The sequence below is a fragment of the Fukomys damarensis genome, unplaced genomic scaffold (assembly GCF_012274545.1).
Source record: "Fukomys damarensis isolate Sample0158 unplaced genomic scaffold, DMR_v1.0_HiC HiC_scaffold_37, whole genome shotgun sequence".
In the NCBI taxonomy this organism is placed as follows: Eukaryota; Metazoa; Chordata; class Mammalia; order Rodentia; family Bathyergidae; genus Fukomys; species Fukomys damarensis.
This window is the reverse complement of record NW_022900949.1, coordinates 37562404-37587732: the sequence shown is the minus strand read 5'-3', so window position 1 is coordinate 37587732 and position 25329 is coordinate 37562404. Positions and strand designations below refer to the sequence as shown.

Below are 25329 nucleotides of genomic sequence, written 5' to 3'. Positions count from 1 at the left end.
CATAAAGATTTTGTTGGTTTTAAAATTTTATTCAGGCTGGCCTCTACTTTGTCATGTTTATTTCCACCATAACAGTGTAGCTTGAGTATTTATAAAGTAAGAAAAATGGGAACACGTTCTTTCATAAGACATCAATTAGTGGAACATAGCTGTGGTAAACTATTCTAATTCCTCGTTTTTAATCACATTACATTTGGATGAGTCATTTTAAAGCCAGGAGATCTGGCAGGCGATTTGGAACCACATGTGTAAAAATCTGATCTCTTTTCAACACCCATTTCTCTCCTGTTCATCATAATTCAGAAGCATTTCTAATAATGATATCTACCAAAGTTTTGATTTTATGACAAAATTGTTTCTAATTCCACAAAGCTTCTGACTACTGATATCACGTTAAAAAAATGAGCACATATTAATACACGTATGCATGGGGCTAAGTGTGGTATTTTCTTTTTTTTTGGTACCAGGGATCGAACTCCAGCCCTTGCGCTTGTGAGGCAGGCAGTGGAACCACTGAGCCAAACTCCCGGCCCATGAGTGGTATTTTCATACTTGGGTGCAGCATGTATCGGTTAGATCTAACCACTCCACACCCTTTCACCCTCACTATCCCCCTTAGCCCCTGTGCCCAGCAGCCACTATTTTCCAGGTTGTTTATAAAATTTCCAATGAGAGAATATATATATATGGTTCTTGTCATTCTATGCCTATCTTACTTGGCTTAACATGACAAACCCTGTTTCATCCTTTTTGCTACAAATGGTACGATTTCATTTTTTATAGCTGATAATACTCAATTGTATTTTATTTTTTTTGTTGTTGTTGTTCATTGTTGATGGGCATTTAGGCAAATTCTGACTTTGCTATTGTGAACAGTGCTACAATAGGCAGGGGCATGTAAATATCTCCTGGGATGCTGTCATTTCTTTGGGTCTGTACCTAGGTGTGGGGTAGTTATACCATACAGTAGTTCCATTTTCAGTTTGAGCAGCCCTAGTGGCTACTGCTTTATATCCCCAGCAGAGTGTAAGACTTCTTTCTTCCCACATTCTCTCTAGCACGTCATTTTGAATATAAAGCTGTAATTGTTTTATAAATATCTTCCATTTTGACTTGTGCTCCCCTTCTGTAGCACTTCGTCGCGGCTCAGCCAACTTCCTGTAGCGTGGGTGCCATGTGGCCAGCTCTTGCTGATGCAGTGAATGGCTGTGAGGGGCTTGGCTTCTGGGCCTGGCCCAGCCGTACAATCTCTGCACACATCCCCCTGCGCTCTCTCCTGGTGGGGGGAATGGAGAGTCCCATGACGATCTTGGAAGCTGTGGCTGACCACAGAATGCCTGGAAGCTTGGCAGGAAGGAGTGGCCTGCCATGCCATGCAGTTCACCTACCCAGAGTTATTAGGTAAACTGCATAGAAATGTTTGAAGGATATGTTTTGGGTTTATGTGTTCTAGTAGTTAGCTGCAACAAGTGTAGGAAGAGCTGCGCTGTGCTTACTGATATTGGAGGGCCTCCCAGGGAGGTGTCTCTTTGGGCCTCACCTTGCCTTCAAAGCCACCGCGTGGCTGTATCTTCCATGGTGGGGTGTCAGGTCCCAGGGGCATACAAAAACATGTTTATTATACTAGAGCTCCCATTCTGGTGTCACCTGCATTTCTTCCCAGTTTCCATTTCCAAGCCACATGCTTTCCAGAGCAAGTGTCCTCCACCTGTGCCTCCTCCACTCAGCGTTGACTTCAGACAGGAGCTCACAGCCCAGCAGCCCTGGCTGCCACAGCCTTTGAGCCCAGTTTTATATGTCTATGACTGGGAGACCAGGCAGGACTTCTGCTCACTCAGGACAGGGTTTCCCAAGGGCTTTCAGAGCAACAGAAAACATTTTTTTTTCAACTTATGATATTGGACTACAACTCTGAGGTGAGAATGGTGGTAGGGAAGCTTCTTGTCAGATTCTGAGTCAGTTCTGAGTGGAGAGTGAAACATTACAAAGGAGCTTTGTGTAGTCACATTACCTTCTGCCTGTAGAGCCCCCTCTCCAGGAGTGGAGCCCAGCAAGCCGCCACACTTGGGGAAAAGCGGATTCTAGTCTGCAGGCTCAGAACTGGTGCAACTGTAGGTCTCAGGATGGGACAAGGGACACGAAGCATCAGGATTAGGGAATTGGGCGTGGGACTCAGAACATCACCATGTTGAAGCAGGCTCTTTGAGGCCGATCCGTTTGCCTTCCTATATAGCACAGCCACATAGAAAGGTAATAATGCTGTTGTGTGATCACTCCTTGGTCAGCTGAGAATCCTGAATATCAGTTGCAAATATTCTGATTCACATATCAGTTAGGCAACAGGCACAGAAAGCTGGTGCCACCTGCAAGGGGTGGAAGAGGCTGAACTTCACTGATGCTGTCAGCTGTCCTGGCCATGTTAGCCCTAATGAAGATTTACTGGATCCCTGATAAACTCCCACTGCCTGTGGTTGGCACAATGGTGACCAACTGAGTGGATGGGAGATTGTCGGGTCAGAAGGTCTCTGGATTCCCAGAGGCCTGGTTTTTGTGAAAAATTAACACTGAAAATGTGTTTCTGCACATTTTTATTTACAAAGTGAGATGCTGCAGTACAAACACATGATGCAGTTAACTCTGTCGATGCAGATTTACTCTGTTTATGAAAAAGTATATAAATATATTCCAGGATAATCTATGTAGTAAACATTAGAAATTGATAAACATCTGCTACTTTTTCTACACCAATATTACTACCATTTAAAGCTTAAATACTGGTTTCAAGTATCCCCTATAAAATAACTCTATTAAAATATTGGAAAAAATTTTGCCATAAACAAGATTGGTACAATTAAAAATAGACTCAGTGTGTTCTTGTAACAAAGTCCACTATAAGCAAATGCTACTTTTAGCCCTGTTCAGTTAGTGTTAAACTATTTCATAATTATCATAGGTGAATGCAGCCGTGAAAAGACAGCATTTGACATCATTATTATGGGAAAGCCCCTCTGAGGTCAGAAGAGTCAGCAGAATGAAACTGCATGTGGCTGCTCTGCACATGGAGAGCAGGGGTCTCACAGAGGCTAAGGAGAGACGTGGAGGCACCAGGAGGCTGCTCCTGTCACATCATTCTGGAAGCTGGGGCTGCTCTTGCTGCTCTTCTTCAGCCTGAAGACGCCTGAGGACATAGAGGATGACCTGATAGCAGAAGATGTACTGATCCTGTGGGGGAGGGAGGGTGAGAGAGACTGATGTTAGATGTGCCACGTGACTGTCACACATTGTTATAACCACTATAGGGAGTGGTGTTTGGGATTTTAAAATTTTTAAATTTTAAGTCTGAGTATAAAGAGCAGGTTACAAAATTGATCAGTGTCATAAAAGTATTAAAAAAGCAGAAACTAAACTGAAAAAATGAGGAGGGGGAAAAAGCCTGAGGGCTGGGGGTAAAACTTCCAGAGCTAACTGAAATTGTCTGTAATTGGTGGACCACTTCTATTTTTGTGCCCTGATAATATTTCATGGAAAAATAAACTTTTTACAAGTTTTCTTCTAAATTCTTTGAAACTCATCTTTATCACGTCAAAGTAACTAACAAGTTATTAAAAATAATTTTATTTAAATATTTTGGAGCAAAAACTGGAAATAAGTCTAAAAAAGTTTTTTTTCAAAATATAATTAACAAGTATTTAAAAATATGAAATAATTTTTCTTTCAATATTTTGGAACAAAAAAACCAGAAATCAAAGATTTCTGAAGATGAATTTTTGTAGGATACTAAATTGGTGTTGTAGGGATCTGAGTTTTTTGTTGCTGTTGTTGTCATTTTATAAGAAACAAATTAGTCTGAAAATAAGTAGGAAAAATTGACAACATATTAAATGGAAGCTAGGCATGGTGGTGTATGTCTGTAATCCCAGCACTTGGTAGGGTGAGGCAGGAGGACTGTCTCAAGGCCAGCCTTGGCTACATAGTGAGTTCGAGGCCAGCTTAAATTATATAGCCAGACCATGTCTCAAAAAACAAAAAAACAACCCCCCCGCAAATGGAAAATAATGAAACAACTACAGTTTAATGTCATTTAAAATAGTTACACATATGTATGTGAGTATGAATGCGTGTGCATATGTGCTTAGGACAAAGGATGCAGAACATCTTTTAAGACATCAATACTCTCTGAAAGTGGGAATACAAGAGGCCTTTTCATTTCCTTTCTGCTTACCTGTATTTTACCTTTTCTACATTTCCCACATTCAGTTGTGACTTTCACACCACGTACAACCCACTGTCGAACCCTTTCTGCCCACACGTACCACTCTGCTCTGGGCCAGTTCCCGGCACCTCCAGCTGACCTCCCTCTTCTAATCCAGTCTCCCCTGCCCAGGGCAGGTCTCCTTTAATCCAGCAGCCTGAGTGGCCCTTTAACATGTGCCAGGCCAGAGTCCTGCCACAGCTCCATGTCACTCAGAGGAGTGCATGCTGGCCGTTGCTCTGTCCAGAAGCCCCCACCAGAATTCGGTGGCAGACTCACCTCGGTCTGCACCATCCCGTGCCGCTGCAGCCGCATGCAGCGTACCAGGTCGGAGATGTCGAACTGTGCAGGGAGAGAGTGTGTGTTAGACAGGACGACTGAGTCTGAACCCAAGAAGCTCCCAGACAGACAGACGGCTGGTGTAAGCCCAGCGCCCTGCACTGCTGCTTCTGTTTTGGGAAACTGTCTTGACTGTCTTGGACAGTGACTTGGTGAATGGACTTTGTCATCATTTATGATCTCTCTAGGAATTACAACAGGTTGTTCTATTTGAGAATATTCAACAGAAATTCTCTTCCCCAGAAATCTGACTAAAATCCAATAATTTAAAAAGCAATATAAACTATTTTCTTACAAATTGCTTTTCAGGGGCCAGGAATTTAGCTTAGTGGTTCTGCCGTCTGCCTCGCAAGCGCAAGGACCCGAGTTCAATCCCTGGTACCAAAACAACAAAAAAGCAAAAAAAACAAAACAAAACAAAAACAAAACAAAACAACAACAACAACAAAAAGAACAGATTGCTTTTCAGAGTAAACCAGATTTTTAAATTTTAGCTGACATTTAAGAGTTGGAAACAAGGGAGAAATAGACTATTTGGTTTTGTCCTAATTAAATTATGATTAGCAGATACTGCTTTTTACTAAAATCCTTTATTTATATATTATATGTAGCATTATATTCCACTGGAATATAGTAGGATATTCCAGCATTTTCAATTACATGTATATACAGTAAAATTTTGTCATTTAAAATAGGTTTTATACTAATTTAGGTTCACAAGTAAGATCACACTCTTATTGTTTAATAATTTTTAAAATTGTGAGTAACTGTTTAGAAATGGACTTCTTAGCATTAACTTCTATAATAAAATATACATTCCCCACCCATATGTAACAATAGCAAGCAAAAAAATCAAGACCTTTCCTTTCAAAAATGTATTTTCTTTTATCTGTGTTTCTATAAGGTGGAAACAATACTGCCTTCATCTCATACAAGCCTAAGATGACAAAGGCCAACATGTGACACTGCACAAGGGGCTATCAAGGCCCCACGGAAACAGCTCTAAACAGTTCAGCACTACCATCACCTCTTCCAGTCGCGCACTTGGCATCCGTCTCGTACTCACTTCTAGATCCTGACTGATCAGTCCGAGGACCACGTCTATGCATATCAGGGTCCCTGAGCGCCCAATGCCAGCGCTGCAGTGCGTGGTGACAGGGCCCGACCTGTGGACGTGCCTCATGTAGGAGATGAAGGTGAGCAGGGCATCTGGCTGAGAGGGTGTGTCGTGGTCAGGCCAGGCAGTGAAATTAAGGTGGAAGATACGTCGCACTTCTCCTGTCTGAAAGTTGTAAAACAGTAAGTATGCGGTGTTATATATTGTTCATATATAATTAGTTTTTAATATTATTTTGTCCTTTTAGGGTTTGTTTTTTTTGGGTAGTAAGTGCAAGGCCTTTGCATGGAGGGACATTCTGGTCCTCCTTTTAAAAATACTTTTTATTGTGGGAGCGTCTTGTTAAGCTGCTTAGGTGCACAGGCTGGGCTTGAACTTGAGACCCTTCTGTCTGGCCTCCCAGAGGGCTGGGCTTGCAGGTATACATTACCACACTTAGCTTACTCTTTCAAATTTTGATTTGTATATTGGGCCAGATCAAAAGAGAAGCAGAAGAGACAAAATTACTCTGTGACACACATGGGAGACCTTACCAAGGGGACCACTAGACCCATATTTTCTGTGTGTGTGGTGCACCAGCAGGACTCAGGGCTGTGTGCAAAGCAAGTGCTTCACTGCCAAGCTGCACCCTGGCCCGGCATGGTCAGTGTCAGGGCCACTTGCTCTTTCTGACTGGAATACTGTCCCCAGCTGTCCCTCTACTCTTCAAGCTCTTCTCAGATGTTGCCCCTCAGGCTGCCCTGACACTGCTGAGAACTGCAGTCTGTAGCTCCCTGCCTCAACCATCTGTCCTTCTGCACTGTACATTTCCCACAGCCCAAGCAGTCCTCACTGGGAAGCAGAGTTCATGTCTGTGTTGTTCCCTGCTGCACCCCAGGTCCCACTCATCCCAGAGCAGAGCTCTGTGACCACAATGCATTCAATGACCAGCTCCTGAGGATGCATTGCTGCTGTGCTCACTGAGTGATGGGTGAGCTAACGTGAGAGAGTACAGAGAAACCCATGGTCTGAAACAGCACTGCTACCAACAATATGCACTTTGCAGGTGTCAAAAACATTTAAAACATTAAGAAGAGAGGCATAACTTTAATTCTTCATGAAGTAAATTGTAGAGGAAATTATCAGGCTCCATTTACATGGCACTGACAGAACTGAATTCATATGCTGAGGTTATGGTTTGGGTCTGGATGTGCCCCCAAAGCCTTATTTGGTCAGAGGTGGCTGAATCTGGAATGTGTGATCACTCATGTGAGTAGTTCAGCACCGCCCTACTCCTGGTAGTATAAATGGTATAAAAGGGGCAAAAGACTCAGTGAAGTCTCCTGTTGCCTTTGCTACTGTGTGTGTGCCATGCTGTTTTTCCTCTTTGATGCCTGTTTGCCATCCCTGCCTTGGAGCCAGCTGATTATGGACTGAAATCTCTAGGAACTGTTAAGCCAAATAAACCCCTTCCCTCTAACTTTGGGTGTTGGGTATTTTGTCTCAGCAATAAGAGAAGAGTAACTAACACACTGCACTTCTGTGAAAGTTCACACTCTGGGTTTCAATGAACCCTCCAGCAGGGGTCCTGCACCACTGCTCAGGTGACTGGGGAGGGGGTGGCTTCATTTAGGAACAGCACTTATCTCATTCAGGCTAAGCTACTCAGAATCACACAGTTTCAGGAAGAATCACTCACATGACAATTGTTTATGCTACAACTATTCACATTTCCTAATAGGGGAGCTATTTTGTACTCACATTTTTATAAAACAAGGTCATTGAGCCCAAACAGATGTTTGACCTTTAAAAAATAAGTTTCTATCCTGCAGCTTCTGAGCGATTTTGTGCTGTCACTAAGCCAAGGATGACAAATAATCACCTGAAAGATTCTGTGTTTCCTTTTCATTTTCCTACAGCAAGTACTGGAGGAAACTCATAAATACACTTAAAATTAACTTGGTAAGAAAAAAAAAGTTCCATCTGCCATACTGGAAACCAGGACAGTGGCTTTATCTAGAAACCCTGATGCAATTATGGATAGGCCTGGTTTCTAAGCAGGGGCCAGCCTTGGCACTCACCTGAATGTCTTCCAACGTCATCACCCGCACCACAAAGCCCTTCAGCTGCTGTGTCCACTCCAGGGCCAGGCGCAGCCTGTCACTGGCCATTGTCGTTTTGCCTAGGAGATTAGGCCAGTAGCGCTGGCATTTGATTTTTTCTCCTTCTACTTCTTGTGTCATCATGGCTATCACTGTGGATTTTTGCTCCCAAATCATCTGCCAGAAATCTCCAACAGTTGTGGGGAGAGGCCCCTGGCAAGCAATGTAAACAAACTCCTCCTTGCCCACTGGAATCTTGATGAAGCTGGCGTTGATGTAGCCCCCATCATCCCCCAGAGGAACCCTGGTGGCATCATCTGTGAAGTTGTCACCATAAAACCATCAATAGTATGCACTGCTGAACACGAGGATTACAACAGCGTAAGCCAAAGGCCATAGGAAATCCCTATCACCACAGATACACACACTTCAACAGACTATTTTCAAATTTCTGCACTAACTAAATTATTTTATATTTATTTCTTCCACTCATAGGTATGTCTATGATGCTAACATATATGAAATTTGGTATTTATTATCTACACAGATTTGGTTTAAAGAATGAAAGTTAATAAACACATTTAGAACTTCAAAATAAGTAACTAGAGAAAAAAAGGCAAAACAATTTTGCTACTTCTACTCCAATTTTTTGGTACCAGGGATTGAATGTGGGACCTTCCGCTTGCAAGGCAGGTGGCAGAACCACTGAGCTAAATACCTGGCCCTAAAAATTTTAATTTTTTTTGTTTTTTGTGTTTTTGAGACAGGGTTTCACTATGTAGTTCAGGCTGACCTTAAACTCATTATGTAGCCCAGGCTGGTCATGAACTGAAGGAAATCCTCCTGTCTCAGGTGCCTGAGTGATGAGATTTTAGGCATGTGACACCATGCCTACCCATAAAATCTTCCAACAGGTTTAAAAAACCACCTATCAATTGCTCTTTATTACTTGACTTCTATATCTCAGTCCAGTTGTTTAGTTCATGGATTCTAGATTACACATCAGTTTTGTTTTTATTGTTTATCTCATTCAGAGTTTGAAATACTCAATTGGTCATCTTTTTGCCTTAAAATAATTCCCAAGTACTTCATGCCAAACCATTTAAAAAATGTTGTCTAAGGCTTGTTTCTTGTAAGAAGTTTTCCAAGGTGAACTTTTCTCTTCCTTCCTGGTTGACAAAATTCAATTGTATTGTTATTATTACATAATTCATTACTATTGGGGTCAGTATATCATATATGTTATAATCCAAAGATATAAAAGCTTGGATGACAATAACCATAAGAAGTTGCTACAGCTTTTTTTTTCTTTTGTGGTTCTGGGAATCTCGTTTAGTGCCTAGTTCATGCTAGGCAAGTGCTCTACTTCTGAGCCATATCCCTACATCTTAAGACTTTAATATTTTTAATAGTAAAAAAAATATATTTGAACACTATTCATTGGTGAAATGAATAAAGTATGGGCTAAAGTAACTGCTCTCATTTCCTACTGGATCTGACATGATTCAGGAGTGGTACTGTGCCTGCCTCGCAAGTGCAAAGTTCTAAAATGGATCCCTGGTACAAAAAAAAACAAAAACAAAAACAAAAAACTAATATAGCCTGGCCAGGTGTGGTGGCACACATCTGTAATCTCAGCACTTGGGAGGCTGAGGCAGGATGACTGTTGCAAGTTTAAGGCCAGCCTAGACTACATATTGAGTGCAAGTCCAGCCTGAATTACACAGCAAGCAAGCCCCTATATCAAATGAAACAAAATAAAACATGGCTAATGCAACCTGGTTGTATTGTTACAGTCATATGTGTTGTCCATAGTTAGCAATTACCACAGACATTTCTGCAAATTTAAGTGGAATAAATTGATAGTGGTTGTAAAACATGAATCCAAGAAAATGCTCATCTATCCAGAAACCAATCTTATTTATTTATTTATTATTTATTTATTGGGGACAGTGCTGGGAATTGAACTCAAGACTTCGTACATGCCAGGCAAGCACTGTCCCACTGAGATACATCCTCAGCCCTGCAATTCATATTTTAAAAAAGAATTTAAGATTACTGATTTGGCATCAACAATTAATTTTAAATATAATAATCATAAAAATTCAGGAATATCTTAAGATTAATATTTTAGATTTATATTTTACATTAATATTTAAGATTTCAGACTTTTAGAATACATAGCTGATTTAAAAATGAATTCACATTATGTGCCTACTAAAGTAAATCTCTGAATTATGTGTACACACTCATGTGACAGGTTAAACTTAAAAACAGTTTGAAATATATTGAACATACATTCACTTTGAAGCCACATTGGAACTTACAGGGAAGTATGTTTTTATATCTATTCTTCCTTCTGTTTTCCTTAGTCTGTCCAATTAGGCACTGATCCAAAGGTTTTAATTCTTGAAGATTCTATAAACAAAAATGGAGATAAATTTGTTGAGAAGGGTATAACTGAGCAATAAAAATGCTTTCAGTGGGTGGGATGCACAACTGGCTGATCAAGGCTGATTTTGATGTTAATAGAAATGTCTTAAATAAACCTAAAATTAATACTGATTTGATCAGTGTTGAAATCAATGATTGCAAGCACCTTTTATTGGACATGTTGTCAACCAACTTTATGAGAGAACACCTTGTGTCTTAAATTTTACTATTCTTTTTTTTTCTCATTGAGTTTATTGGTACATTTTAGGTATACATTACAGTTACATTCATTATTGGGATCTTCTTTCTTTACGTGACAGGTCTTGGTTCTCATTTTTTTCCCTTGTTCCTGCCCTCCCTTTACCCCCTCCTACCCTCCCCATTTACAAACACTTTATTTCCATTTTTTCATTTTCTCATATTTTTTTCTTTTCCCTTATTACCTTTCCCCTGTGTCTTAAGTTTTAATTTTAGTTTAAAAATATCTATAACATTAAAAAAATACACAACTGGCTTTTAAAGTAATGATACAGAGCATAGCTTCCTGATAGTATTGTCTGATGGGTCACATGTTTGTGGTATTGTGATCAGAGTACTAAAGTCAACACTTTCTCATTTTTCATTCATTCCCTTACTCAAAACATACACGCTGAATGCTCATCACAAGCAAGGTACATAGTTCTGGGAATACAACTGTGAGCAAAAAGATGGCTCTCTTGGAGCTTATGGCTGTTGTGAGAAAGAGGCAATAAAGTACATGGCAGAGCTTGCAAAATATGCCTTGGAGAAAATAATAAGCAGCTGTGATGAAAAAAACAAAGATCTACTTTATTGGGAGTATGATGGAAGTCTTGGGATGAACTAAGTACTCTTTCTTTAAAAGATTTCTGGAGAAGAGTATATGCCTTCATTACTGTGAGCTGCAGTTTCTAAATCTAAACAATAGTATAAATATTTTGAAAAATGTATACAAAGTGACAAGCACACAGTAGAAACTCTCAAGAGTAGCTCCTTTTAGAGGTCTCAAAGCTCAGGAAGTAGGCAAATGAGTAGGTGGGTTGAGGGAGGGGGGCCAGTTCAGTCTCAGGCCCACAGAGGGAACGATTCCCTCTCGCCGGCTGCTGACCATGGATAGTGCTGCAGACCATTGGGGGCAAGAGCTCTGACCACTGCTGCAGTCTTAGAGCTGTACTAAGTTACATACCGCTGTTAATGATGAGCAGATCATATGACAGGAAGCAAATGGCTGGAATTCATACTTAGCCTTTTCTATTTTTTAACTTTTTATCCTTATATGAGGCAGGGAAGATAATCTTCAGGGAAATTATACTAAGTTCTGATCTTTTAGAATCAATACTATTAGGATCCTAGTGAGAAATATTTACTATTAGATAAGATGGTACCTTTATTTATTTAGTAAGTAAGTAAGTAAGTACTGGGGTCAAACCTGGCCCGCACTAATCGTGGGGTATTAAGGACACACATTTGTCTTACAACTAAATGCATAAACTTTGCCAGGATAATTTACCTCAAGCTCCTTAGAAGGGATTCCTTGCTCCAGTAAGCCCCGCAGCATCTGAATGACAGATTTCAACCTGGCACCAGTGTATTTCCCCAAGGGCAGCACTCTCACAACAGGAAGGGCAGCCAGCTCCTCACTGGTCAGGAAGAGATGACCTAGTAGAAGGGAAGAAGACGATGATTCTTTAAAAAAATTTTCTCCAGAACTGATTTGACCAATAAATGGCCTACCTTGAATCTATTTTCTTCTCCTTCATTTTTACAAAAGGGAGGATCTTTGAACACAAAGAGTACTAGTAAGGTAACACCCTAAATAGGCCAACGAGTGCAGTCAACATCAAAGTCTTTGCATAGAGTGGCTTTAAGTCTTTGTATAGTGTGCTCAGAAATACTTAAGAGATTTCGGATTCTCAGTTACCTATGTTTTTGAAGAATTTATGTTGCCTCTTTTTTTCTTCTCTTTATTTCAATGATATTGCTTTTTTTTTTTTTGGTACCAGAGATCAAACTCAGGTCCTCGCACTTGCAAGGCAGGCAGAACCATTGAGCTAAATCCCTGGCCCCACAGTGATATTACTTAAGAGAAAAGCATATGTAGTTCTGTTGTTATTTTGGATGTAATTAGTTTCTAAGCACATGGAGAAAGATGAGAATCTCTTCAGAAGTACTCCTATAGGAGAGATAGCTCTAGGAAAACAGATTTCCTTCATCACCACCCACTCCTGGCATCTGATAGTTTTCTCCATGGAGATGAAGAATTTGCTTGGGTTCTTTTGGAGTTTAATCAAATAAGTATCTCAGAAGAGTCAGGGGCCTGAGTACCTGTTCTGTAGAAGACAGTAATAGAGAGCAACTATTATCCTAGGAGAAGGCAAGTGAGGCTTCTTTCTACAATGCCTGCCTCAGTGTACCTTAGTTAGTACAGTCATTTCATTAAACACTTTGATGATGCAGCTAGTATGTAGCCAGAGCAATGCTGGGCGCTGAGGGGTGCAAAGCTGGACAAGAGACCCTGGGAGGTCAGCATCTGGCTGGGAACACAAAGCTTACTCAGTGAAACAGCTGTCAGTGTTTCTAGGTTACTGAATGTGCAGGAATAGGAGCTCCAAGGCTGGGTGGATGAGTTGAAAAGAGCATGGTGTACACACAGTACCCAAGTTGAAAAGCATTAATTCAATATCCATGCTCTTTCATTATGCCGATACCATTTTATTTCTTTTTTTGTGGCACCACGGATCGAACTTGGGTCCATTGCACTTTTGAGGCAGGCAGCAGAACCACTGAGCTAAATCCCAGGCCCTTTTTTTTTTGTTTGTTTGTTTTTTGTAAGATACCATTTTAAATACAAAAATAGAGAGATAAAACCTTGGACACAATGTTTTTCCACATTGGCTCAGTAACAAAATGAGGAAGTGGTAATAGTGAGAAGAGACAACTGACTCTTGTTCTTAAAACACAAGGCTGGGAGTCGAGGAAATAACTCCCTACTTATCCAGGTGTCCACAAAATATGGCTTTGTGTTTCCATTTAAGGCACTTGTACACGCATGTGAGTGCTCTACTCCACGCCACTGAGCATTTCCGGCTACTCCTGTGTGAATAGCCTGGTTATACAGTGAATGTTGCTGCTTGTCTATGTGATTCAGCTTTGTGTATAGAACCAAATGATGCACATGGATGGTGAAATACAATTCATATATTCTGAAACTAATTTCTAGACATAGTCCTACCCACTGATTTTTTTGGCTATCCATTGTTTTAATGAATACATTCTAATAAACCCTTGCCTTTCTTGGAGTCTTCATGGTCTGTGGTTCCCAATGGCAAGTCACCACTTCCCCAGGTTACGTCGTCCTCTTCCGTCTTCCCTTCTTGTGACTTTTGCAGTGAGCTGTGCCAAGAATACACATTTGTAATGTTTTTTCCTTCTCCATAAAATAATTTAAATATCATTTTCACTATTTTTAAATATATTTAAATATATTTTCACTAATATTATAGTATTTTAAAATAGACTATATGATTTAAAGAAACTCCAAATCCACAGTTCTTAGAATTTATTGGTAGATACACATCGGACTGAGGTGCAGAGAAGTTTAACCCCGTTTTCATCCTATCCTCACACAGGCCCCAAACTTGTGCCATGGGGACAGAGAAGATGATGCTTCGACTGCCCCCCCACTGCCTGAGGGATGCCAACATGTCCACTCACCACTGCATTGTGTACAAGCTTCTCCATTTACTCAGAGAAATGCTCAGGTTGTAACCTGGAGGCCAGAGGGCACTGTTCTATTTGGGCAGTCACATAATGAAGGAAACTCCACAGGAGTCCCAGTGTTTTAGGGGTGCACAGCAGACGGCATCCCTCTAAGGAGGATGGAGAAACTGGTAGAAAACTGTTGTTGCCAAGTGGGATGAAAAAAAGGACTATGTAAAAGTTGGGGCACATTTTCACTTTCCAAGTCGGAAGGAAGCAGAGAGCTTCTTTCTGATGACACCATATACTGTAAGCAGGATGGGGCTAAAGGTCCCACAGTGCTTGTGGCAGAGTGGCAGTTAGAATGCTTTATGGTGGGCGTTTCCTCTGCTCCAGCTCACCTAACATGCATGTGTAAGCTCTGCATCCCTGAGGTTTGTCTGTGTGCTAGTACACATGCAAGGATGCATTTGGAGATCTCTCCATCATCCAAGTCTTCCTCATTCTTTTGAATAGCTGCTCAGTATTTCGCTTCATGAGTGTACCCTAATTTACTGTCTCTTTTAGGGTGTTTTACTACTTTCAACAAAGTTGTAATTATGAGGTATGAGTAATATTCTAAAAGAACACTGCATTCTCTTATAGAAAGGTCTCTGAATACCTATGGCAGTGGGACTCATTCTTAAATATAAAATTGCTAGGTTGAAAGGGATGCATCATTTTTCTTTGATCTATATCCCTAATCTTCGTAGGATATACTACTATTCTATTTACACTAAGAAATAATATTAGGGCCAGGGATTTAGCTCAGTGGCACTGTGCCTGCCTTGCAAACATAAGGTCCTGAGTTTGATCCCCAACACCAATTAGTGATTATAACAGTAATAGCCTTCATGATTTTAGAGACATTAAAAACAAGTACATTCAAGAATTAGTAATATGATAACTATCCCAAGAGACCACGCTAAATTTCCCTTTCCTTTCCTCCTCTTTTCTTGCCTAACAAAGTATCTGTTAGCTGAGACCCCTCTTTTTTGGTATTTATTAATCATTAGATTATCACTAATCATTAGCATACAGTTCTGAGTCTTCCTTAGTAAATAATTCACTGTCAATATGCCTTCCTAGGAAAATGCAAATAGCTCTTTTTCACTGATTATTACCACATATGAAGCAAATTTATGTATAATCACCTTGTAGTCAATGTATGCAACTTTTCTGAGGTATATAGTATTATAAAAAATTTATTTTAGAAATGGTTGTCAAAAATAAAACTTTTTTTTTTTTTTTTTTTCTGGTACGGGGGATTAAACTCGGGTCCTTGCGCTTGCAAGGCAGGCCACCGAACTGCTGAGCTGAATCCCTGGCCAAAAATAAAACTTTTTGAGGGGCTTAAAGTTTCTTACTATCGTGCTTTCATATTTTATTAATGAAATTAAAATTTTGAAAGTATAGAAAAACAGAGAAACAGGAAACTAAATTACCCATAATCTTAGCAGGATAATATAATCACTATTACTGTTGTTAGCATATTTTCTTTGAGACAATTCTTGCATTCATTTTTTCCCATGGCTGAGTGAACATAGCTTTTTAGAAGCAATAGTAGAATAAATGTATTTTCAGCCAATATAATTTCACGTATAAAATTTTGAAATAGTTTAAATATTCAATCATATTTCCGTAATTTATTCAACCATTTTTGTTTTATTGGAAACAGATGGAAATCTTCAGAACTTTCCTGAGAAAAAGAATGGAAGTGTCATAGACACTTTGAAAATATTTCCTACCTTTCACTGTTTAGTTTTTCTTCACAGTATTTTTCACAATCATTCATTTCAGTAGACTACAATGAAGAAAAATTAAAATTAAACTCTGTAACACATATCAATCTCATGTTCACTTTTCTGTGAATTATTTGCTGCTGTTGTTCATCTTCATATCACAAGAACACACACGATATTCAATTAATACACTGCAGACAGTGCCTGAGGGGTCCTCAACAGCCCAAGCATTTCTGTTGGCCAGTTACTGACTTTCACAGGTACTGTGGCTTTTCACTTGTTACATAAGGGATTTAAATAGTAAAGAGCTAAGGAGAAAGCAAAGTAAAAATATGCATTAGTGATTATTTAGATATGCACATTTAGCATATGCTTTTATATGATTTCAATTTAGAATTTTAAAATCTGAAAATAAACCAGGCATGGTGGTGTGCACTGGTAGTTCTAGCTACTTGGGAGGCTGAGGCAGGAAAATCACTTGCACCTGGGAGTTCAAGGCTAGCCTGGGGAACATAAAAAATAAAACAAAACAAACCTCAAAATGGTAGTTTCAAAGGTATTAAATTACCTTGTCCTTTTATAATCAAAAGCCAATGATCTCTTACTTTGAGTGTGGTCTTTTGAGATCACAATACTATATAAAGAACAGTTTGCTACACAATTAGGACTTGCCAAGTTGTATCCTTAAGTGGTGGGTAAACCTTATGATTCAGTCTTTATCAGGATATGTCATCTTAGCAAATAGGAAATTCCTTTTATGGCATGGCTCTGAATGATCTGGCCCTGTCCACCTGTCACCACTAGGCTTCAAACCTGTGGGTATTTCATGTCTTCAAAACTGCTCATCTTCTTACCTTCTTTGGCAGGTACATTTAAAAACACCAACTGTAAGTGTTTTTTTCTCCTGAGGATATTCCCTAGCCCAGTGATGGCGAACCTTTTAGAGCTTTCAATGATAAGAAACAGCCCTCTGTAGCACGTGTGCCATAGGTTTCTATCACTGCCCTAACCACTCAATCTGAAGCAGGTTTCCTTGGTTATTTTTTCTATAGCACCTTAAAAAATAGACTCTCTATCCAGTTAAAATTACATATGTAAAATGTTCCCTATTTGCATGTTGGCTTTTTTCTTTTCCTCTCCATTAGACTGTGAGCTTTGTGACATCAGAAATGCCTGTCTGTCCACCAATGTCACACTTATGCCTGAGGCGTTGAAGGGTATCTCGCTATTTCATATGATCTTTCTGTTACAGACTTTGTAGAGTTAGAAAAGCATTAGGAATTAAGCTATCTTGATAATAATTTCACTTTATTGATAGTATTGTATGTATAAAATTTCTATGGTGGAAGGAAAAAAGGTGGTTCTAGCCCCATCAGCTGAAAGAAAGCTTGGACTTCACCTGTTCTGAAAAACTGCTATGGCAAGTTGGGTTCCCTTAGTTCTACAATCCACCTGTGCGTGGGGAGGTCTGGGTTAAGAAGTCTGGCCACAGCCTCTTTTCACTCTGGACACAGGAGAGAAGGCAGCTGCAGTGCTGTCTTCGGAGCATCGCCAGCCTATGTGAAGACTAGTTAGCCATCCAGGTCCAAACCCCAAAACCTGTGAGCACAGGAGCTCTGCATCCTGCTTCTATACACAGTTCATTTATAGCACCCACGGCCAAATGAAAATATGGGATCCCTCATTTAACAGCTGTTAAGAAACCCAAGATGGTGACGGCACAGCATTATATTACACAGATTGTAGGGCTCATCTGAGCACAGGGTTCTGAGACTGAACTGGTTGGGTGTGCATGAAGACAGTTTGCCCTGGGTCCTGTAGTTAAGCACGATTATCATATAGGTGATGAGAGTTACTAGAGGTTCTGTGTTGTTTCTGAATACTTACAAATGTTTGTAAAATGACCAGGATTAGAAATAAAATAGGAATCATGTCAGTGCATTTCAGCATGATAATGCCATGTCTTTGGAGGCCACGTCTTTCCTGTCATCATCCTAGCTTTTCTGACCTTATTGGGGAAGTGTCTATCTCTCAGGAAGGTCACATCTCTAGAGACACAAACAGACCACCATCCTTCGCAGGTATCCAAGTCACATAATAACCAACTCCTCCCTTTCTCTTTTGCCTTCAGGCTCAAAATGGTGTGTAATAAATATCCTATTTCCGAAGACTCAGTGTCCTGCATGTTTCTGGCTGACACAGGCCTTTCTGCCTCTGCTAAAGTAGCTCCACAGTACAGAATGGTCTTTCCCATCTCATTTCTCCTGTCAATACCTTAAAAAGCTAACTCTTTTGCAAGCCTTAATAAGCCAACCCACCTGCTCCCACACAGACTACCATTTCTTTAATTCTTCATAACCCATTCAGAATTCCATGTAAACATTTCACATAGTATCTCTTATTATAGCTTTTATGAAACTGTGTTTACTTATTTACAGTGTACATCTTGCATGCTGATCACCAGACAGATCTGCAAATGCAGGTCAGGAGCATTGGTATCTCTTCTTACTGTTATCCCCAGAAAATCAGGGTCAGACAGATTCAGAAACAGGTGAATAAACAATGTGAACTTTGGAAAATCTATAATAATGTATATGACTGGCACCCATTCTTCAATTCATAAATAAAACACAGACATTGACTAAAGTACTTTACTAAGAGGTACTAAAATGTAGAGAAATTTATAATACAGTGGAACATACAATGATTCTGCATGAGTAACACCAGAAAGCTCATCTTCCCCCTCTATTTTTAGTACCAAGGTACTGAACTCAGGACCTTGCACCACTTACAAGGCAGTTGGTGGTACCACTGAGCTAAATCCCTAGCCCTCATCTTTCCTGCTTTTTTTTTTTGGTACCGGGGATTTATCTTTCCTTTTTAAGAGGATAGTTTTATATTTTGTAATATGAATGGTTATCATCTTTCTTTTGCTACAGGCTAAAACTTCCAGGATTGTACAATATGCTATTAGAACCAATTCAGTGAATAATCTACAACATGTTTAGGATGATCTATAGATGATCTACTTATAAGAGACTATACACAGTAAGGAACTATAAAAAGACATATAAAAGACTATATATACTTAGACTATAAATATATATTTAGATATATAATAATATAAAAATATATGTCTGAGATTAAGCCCAGGGCTTCTTGTATGCTAAGCAGACGCTCTATCATTAACATTACATCCCTACCATTTTTATTTTATTTTGAGTCAGAGTCTTGCTGAGTTTCTCAAGCTAGAACTGAACTTGCAGTGCTGCCTCTGTCTCCTAAGTAGGTGGGATTACAGATGTTTCCACTATATCAGGATAAATGACTATTTCTGCAAAGTTTGAAGCACTCTAAAAACTAGACAGTATTCAATGTGGCAATATACTGAAAATACAAGATGAAAAGGACATTTCTTCAGAATACTGTCTCAATTTTCCTTTCAGCTATACAGATGAGTCATGTATGCCTCTTCTGAATTTGTGTCTTGAGCAGAAGTTTCATATCTTGTTTGATATAAATAAAACTCTTCATATTCTTAAGTACCTGCTTCTCCTTTCTTAAATTTTTTTAACTTTGTTTTGCTTTCCAGTAGTTAAAACTGCTTTTTGAATTCCTATCTAGGGCCAGGGATTTAGCTCAGTGGTTTTGCTGCCTGCCTTGCAAGCGCAAGGGACCGAGTTCAATGGTAAAAAAAAAAAAAAAAAAAAAAAAAAAAAAATCCTATCTAATAAATGTTAATTTATTAATTCTGTGGATGGAATGGCCCAAAATACTTGGGCATAAGCATCATATATTTTGAAAGCACAAACATATTGGTGTATTTTTATTTTGTTGGGAAGACAAAGAAATATTCCCATTTCTGAGTCTTTTTAAGACGTGACCTAGGTAGTTTCAAATGGTAATTCTCCCATGTGAACTTTAGAATCACTTTATCAAATATACCACCTTTCTTATTTTTAAAAAGTTGAAATATTTTATAGGAACATATTCAATTTACAGGTGAATCTATGGAGAATTTAAAGTTTAGGTTTTCTATTCAAGAACAAGAAGTATTTTTCCTTGAATACTTCTCTCATGCTTCTTTGTGGAGTTTTAAATTTTCATAAGACAAGTCTGATACATTTTTTTGGCTGAACTGATACCTAGAACTTTTGTAACTACTGTGAATAAAATCAAAGATTATTGTATATACTTAATTACATAACTCTTACCCAAATTTGTAGGTTAAGGCCCTAACCCTCATGTGATTGTAAGTGAAAATAGGGCCTTATGAAGTAATTAATGTTTAAATGCTGGCGTAAAGATGGTGTCTTTATACGAAGAGAAAAAGGTAGCAGAAATGCACTGACAGAGCAGCAGTCACATGAAGATAGTGCAGGGTGAACATCTACAAGCCCACAAGAGAGGCCTCATCAGAAACCAATCCTGATGCACCTTGATCTCAGGCTTCATCCTCCAGAACTGTAAGAAAATATACTGCTGCTGTTTTAAACCCCTCCCTCCTTGTCTGTGATATTTTGTTATGGAAACCTGAACAGATCAAGACAGGCTGCAAACTGAACCAATTGCAGAGACCAGACCACCACGAAATGGCCACTGTGAAATCAACAGGAAATGGTGGAGTACACAGAGAAGAGGTCTTGATAGAGAAAACTTTTGTAAATAGTCTGAAATAAAGAAGTTAAGAAGAAAGAAATGTCACCAATCCTGCTTTCCTAACCCTGACCTCTGCTCTTGTGGGCAGGAATAGCTAAAGATAAACATCCTGAAAAAAAATGCTACATTTAGGTTAACACAGAACTGTCTTGTGACCATGATTTGTAATGGGAACTATGGAAACTAAAATGTCTTATCACCTAAAATGAGGTTATGATTGTAAGACTTCTATAAAAGATAGATTATAACCCAGTCCAGGGCCAGTCATTTGGCACAGTCTTCGATGCAAGCTGACTCTTTGTGAACAAAGTAAATGTTTTTTTTTTTCGTTTTACCCACTTCTGCATCTCTGTGTGTCATTTACCAGTTCCTTCCACGACAGTCTCAGGACACAAGCCACTTTTATTTTGTAAAATTAATTGTCTTGTGAGGCCTGAGCATTTACAGCACCAAACAACAAACAAAACCCCCAGAAATTTAATCACCAGTAGATGGATGATTTAATCACTTATTAATGCAATAAAATGATAAAGAATGAAGCAAATCTATATATATTCATGTGGAAAGAGGGTAATGATCAATTATTAAGGGAAACTAAATTTAGAACAATGTGATGGAATTCATATTAAAAATGTTGACAATGAAGAAATATATTCAAAATCATAGTAATAAAAAGATAATGATATTTCGCCATTAACTGCTGTTACTGTAGTTGAGTCATAAATTAGAGTCTACGTATGTTAATAAGCTTTTGCCCTTTTTTAAAGGCATCTGATATGACTTTTTTGTTTTGTTTTGTTTTTGAGACAGGGTCTCACTATTTAGTTCAGGCTGGCCTCGAACTCATGGAGAGAGCCTCGTGAGTGATGGGATTACAGGTGTGCCTCACATGCCCAGCTTGAAATGACATTTTAAAATAACATGGATTTTCATTTATTCTTAGTTATAAGAGACTTTAGGACATTCGTTTGAAGTGTCACTCAATATTATTAATAAACATATAGGGCTGGGGATTTAGCTCTTTGGTTCTGCCGGCTGCCTTGCAAGTGCAAGGTCCCAAATTTGATCCCCGAAACCAAAAATCAAACAAACAAAAAAAGAATCATTATAACTTAAGGTGTTCAGAAATTTTTTCAAAGAGCCTATTGTTATGATCATTAATATTTTGATAACATGAAAGAACATCTTAAGTGAAACCACTAAAGAATATAGTTGAGATATTCAGTATTGTGTAATCAACTTTGAGGATTATGAAATATTCAGCAGATGTGAACTTCCTTGTATATACACATCAAGCATTTGTATGCGTGTATAAGTGATATAGGTGGTTAGTTATTCTAAAAACCCAAATCAGCACAGTTTGACAATTTTGAAGATGTAAAGTAGAAGATTAAGAAGGATGGTGAGAAGAGTTCTAGTATCCTAGGCTGTTTATCTAGGTATCATCCCACCTCAGCAAAGTCCTCAGGTAAAGGTGAATCATCACAGTCTGCATCTTCTGCTCTCTCCTCTGATAACCTCCCATTTGTTTTCAACGAATCTGGGAGAGAAACATATAAGCCAAGAGGAACTAATGAAACTAATCAGACAATAGAAAAGTTTTCATTTGTCTTTAAAAGAAGGCAATAAAAAGGTCAATATTCACAAATGGTTTGTGTTGTAACTGTAAATGTCAGGAACAAAGACTAGTATACATCAGGGTAGAATTTCTGAGTAAATTAACTGTGGGACTGGAGTTGTAGCTCAGTGGATAAGGCTTTGGGTTCAATGTCTAATACATCCAGACACACAAAGAAAAATTTCCACAAAAACCACACAAAACAAAAACAACTGTAAAAATTGTAATGTTCTAACAATGATTTAGTATTAACTAGGGGAAAATGTTGGTAATATTACTTCTTTTCTTTTTCTTTTTTTTCTCCTGTGCTTGGGAATGCCAGGGAGTGCTAAGCTATATTCCCAGCCCTTTATATTATTTGAGACAGAATCTTGCTAAGTTGTCCAGGCTGGCCTTGGACTGAGGATCTTCCTACTTCAGCCTTAACAGTAGCTGGGATTACAGATGTGTACCATTATGTGGACCTGGCCTTCTAACAAAAGCCAAAATGTTACTGAGAGAGTCTGAGATCTCACTGACAAGATAACCTCCTCACAAATGTAGAGAGCAAAATATCTACACATAGGTGATAAAACTTATTTTATTCTGAAATATTACCAAGAACAGGGAAAGATGCTAATTTCGTATTTACTCAAAATATGTCTTCTAGAAACATTCTTATACTCCTTAGGGCACCAATTTATCCATGTATTTCATGTACCTGGAGCAAAAGCATCTCCTGCTGCATTATTTTTATTTAAAAGATTCTGGGCTTCCTCATCCACAACATCTAGCAGAGACTGGATAACTTCAGCTTCTTGAGGATCATCATAAATCTCATCGTCTTGTATATAAGATTCTTTAAAAACATTAATTTACACGAATTTTACTTTGAAAATACTGAACAAGAAAGGGACAATGTGTTAACACATAAAATTTCAAGCAGCTACTCTGAAAGGCAGTTGTGCTCATCCATGCAACCCCATTATTTTTAGTTCTAGCTCTTGTGACAGAAGACCATACAAATGCAATTTACAAAGAAGAAACCAAAAATCAATGTTGGCAATATACCTTTTCCACGAAACATTAATAATTAAATATTTATTTTCTTAAATTAAGGTGCAGAACATCCTCAAGATAAAATTTCTAAACTGTTAGGTAGCCTATGAAGTGCAACTTTATAGAACATAGGAAACACCATGAAACAAGGCAGCCGTCTTTTCAATCACTGGAAAGTAATTTCAGTCTCAGAGATGAGGACAGATGCTGGACATTTGTATAATAATGAGGTTAACAATATTAGTTTTATATTCCTTTATTTTCATTCCTTCTATTTTTCTTGAAGACTAATTCCTTTTAAAGATACAGTGAGATGTAAGGTAAATACAAAAAGATACCTGGTATTTTTGTTACCTAAAGTTTTAGGGCACTTAGAGTAACTGGATGACTTATTTGGAAAACTACCTTCAAGCCCAGTCAAATTTGCTGATCCCTTCATCTGAGAAGTAGAACACTTTCCTTCAGGATACAGAATTTCAATTATTTCTTCCCCATTAACCTAAAGTATAAAGCAAAACAAACCACTAGGTTACTATTTTACCATCGTCCAGGCTTAGGGAGGGACTGCACATTGCCCCTCTGCTCTTCTTCCCAGTACAAGATCATTTTATATCTTTCTACCTTGGGACTATGTTTCTAGGAAAATCAGTGCAAATGAAAAGTGCAAAGGGGTGGAGCTTTCCACCATCAACTACACCTGGAAGCACTCTGTTAAGTAACATTCAGTTTTTTTGGCTCCAGAAATTCTTACAACATTTACTACAGTTTCTGAGCTGCTAAAAAACAAATATATTATGAAATAATTCTTACACTTACTGAACTACAAAAATCTCTTATCTGAGACATATTTTATAGAATTTGTCTTCCAAAGAACATTTCTGAAAATTTTAACAGGACTATAGAAGCTTAGAAGTTAAAGAAAATGGAAAAATAAACTTTTGAAATATTTATGAGGTGATTACATGGATATAGACTTTAAATTTAGTGATCTTTTAGGTGTAAAGATTTTCACACTTAGTCTTAATTACATGTGAATTTAAGAAAAATAACAATGGATTCATAACTGTATAATAACTATTGAACCACAGATTGTAACTTTTTAATGCAATGATAAGTTGAAATTACTTATGGAGCATAGCTTATAGAAAGAAAAATGGGGCTGGGTTATAGCTCATTGGTAGCGCCCTGGACCAGCATGCATGAAGCACTGGATTGAATCTTCAGAACTACCAGAAAAAAAAAAAAAAAGATCTGGGTAAAAATATAAAGTTAAATAATTAGAATAAATTAAAATAATTTTGGAGAAATAAAAGGTTGTGGTTTTCTCAGGTCTCATTCTTTTATTATAAAAGGTACAAAAACACATAGTAGATGTGACAGAATTATTATAAATAGTGGTGATATAATGATGTCAAAAAGCATCACTGGATTGTAAAATCCTATTTTTCACAAAAAATTCATAGCATAAATACTAACATTCAAGGTCAGAACATTGTCAGGGAGACTTCCTGGAAGATATGAACTCCAACGAAACTGTTGGCAGCAATGATCAACAAAAGTCCTGGTTTCTAGGGTTTCACGTTAATTTAGGAGGAATTCTACCATTCTTTCTTTTTTTTTTTCGGTACTGGGTATCGAACTCAGGTCCTTGCACTTGCAAGGCAGGCAGCGGAACCACTGAGCTAAATCCCTGGCCCTTGTTTCTTCTTTTAATAATATGCTGATATTTAAAAAGAAAATAAGTATTACACAGCATGAATAGCATTAGAAATGCATAAAAATTCATTTTTTCTGCTACATGAAACTGAAGATCTTCTAAATAAACAGTATTGATGTAGCTCAATCCAAACATACACATCAAACACATTTTTTTGGTGTCACAATAATTTCTGCCATGGGCCAGGGATTTGGCTTAATGGTTCTGCTGCTTGCCTCGCAAGCTCAAGGGCCTGAGTTTGATCCCCAGTCCAAAAGAAAAAGAATAATTTCTGCCTTAACATTTCTTCTACTGAAATATCTTTTCAGGAGCTGCTAAACTAAGTCACAAGTGTGAGATAATATGGTGAGATTAAAGGCATGAGTTTGGCTTTTGGTCACAAAATTCATTTTCTTCTACGTCAAAGATAGCTCATGTCCAGAATCCCACAGAAATGATAACACTTTTAGATTACTAGAAGAGGAATACGTTTCACCATGGGGAGATGCTATGAATTTCATATTACATAGAAATTTTGAGTAGGGAGATTTGGAACAGATGGTGTAGGACGAATATAGGATAAGACAACCCAATAAAA

At 38.4% G+C, this 25329-nt stretch overlaps 1 protein-coding gene across 17 annotated transcripts in view; it reads right to left on the bottom strand.

Moving 5' to 3' along the window:
- Positions 1-2226: 2226 nt before the first annotated feature.
- The window catches only part of Ptpn13 (protein tyrosine phosphatase non-receptor type 13), a 143347-nt gene continuing 120244 nt past the window's right edge, over positions 2227-25329 (bottom strand). For 10 of the 17 annotated variants that reach the window (XM_010606701.3, XM_010606702.3, XM_010606703.3 and 7 more), the window contains exons 37-47: positions 23441-23534; positions 22698-22835; positions 21831-21919; positions 15727-15782; positions 13530-13633; positions 11751-11899; positions 10117-10207; positions 7769-8106; positions 5658-5873; positions 4532-4594; positions 2228-3222 (exon numbers count right to left, since the gene is read on the bottom strand). In XM_010606701.3, coding sequence (XP_010605003.1) covers positions 3127-3222; positions 4532-4594; positions 5658-5873; positions 7769-8106; positions 10117-10207; positions 11751-11899; positions 13530-13633; positions 15727-15782; positions 21831-21919; positions 22698-22835; positions 23441-23534 — 1434 coding nt within the window. In that variant the 3' untranslated portion in view covers positions 2228-3126. Of the gene's footprint in view, positions 3223-4531; positions 4595-5657; positions 5874-7768; positions 8107-10116; positions 10208-11750; positions 11900-13529; positions 13634-15726; positions 15783-21830; positions 21920-22697; positions 22836-23440; positions 23535-25329 lie in introns of all 17 variants that reach the window. The other 7 variants (XM_010606698.3, XM_010606709.3, XM_010606710.3 and 4 more) reach the window with 4 other exon arrangements.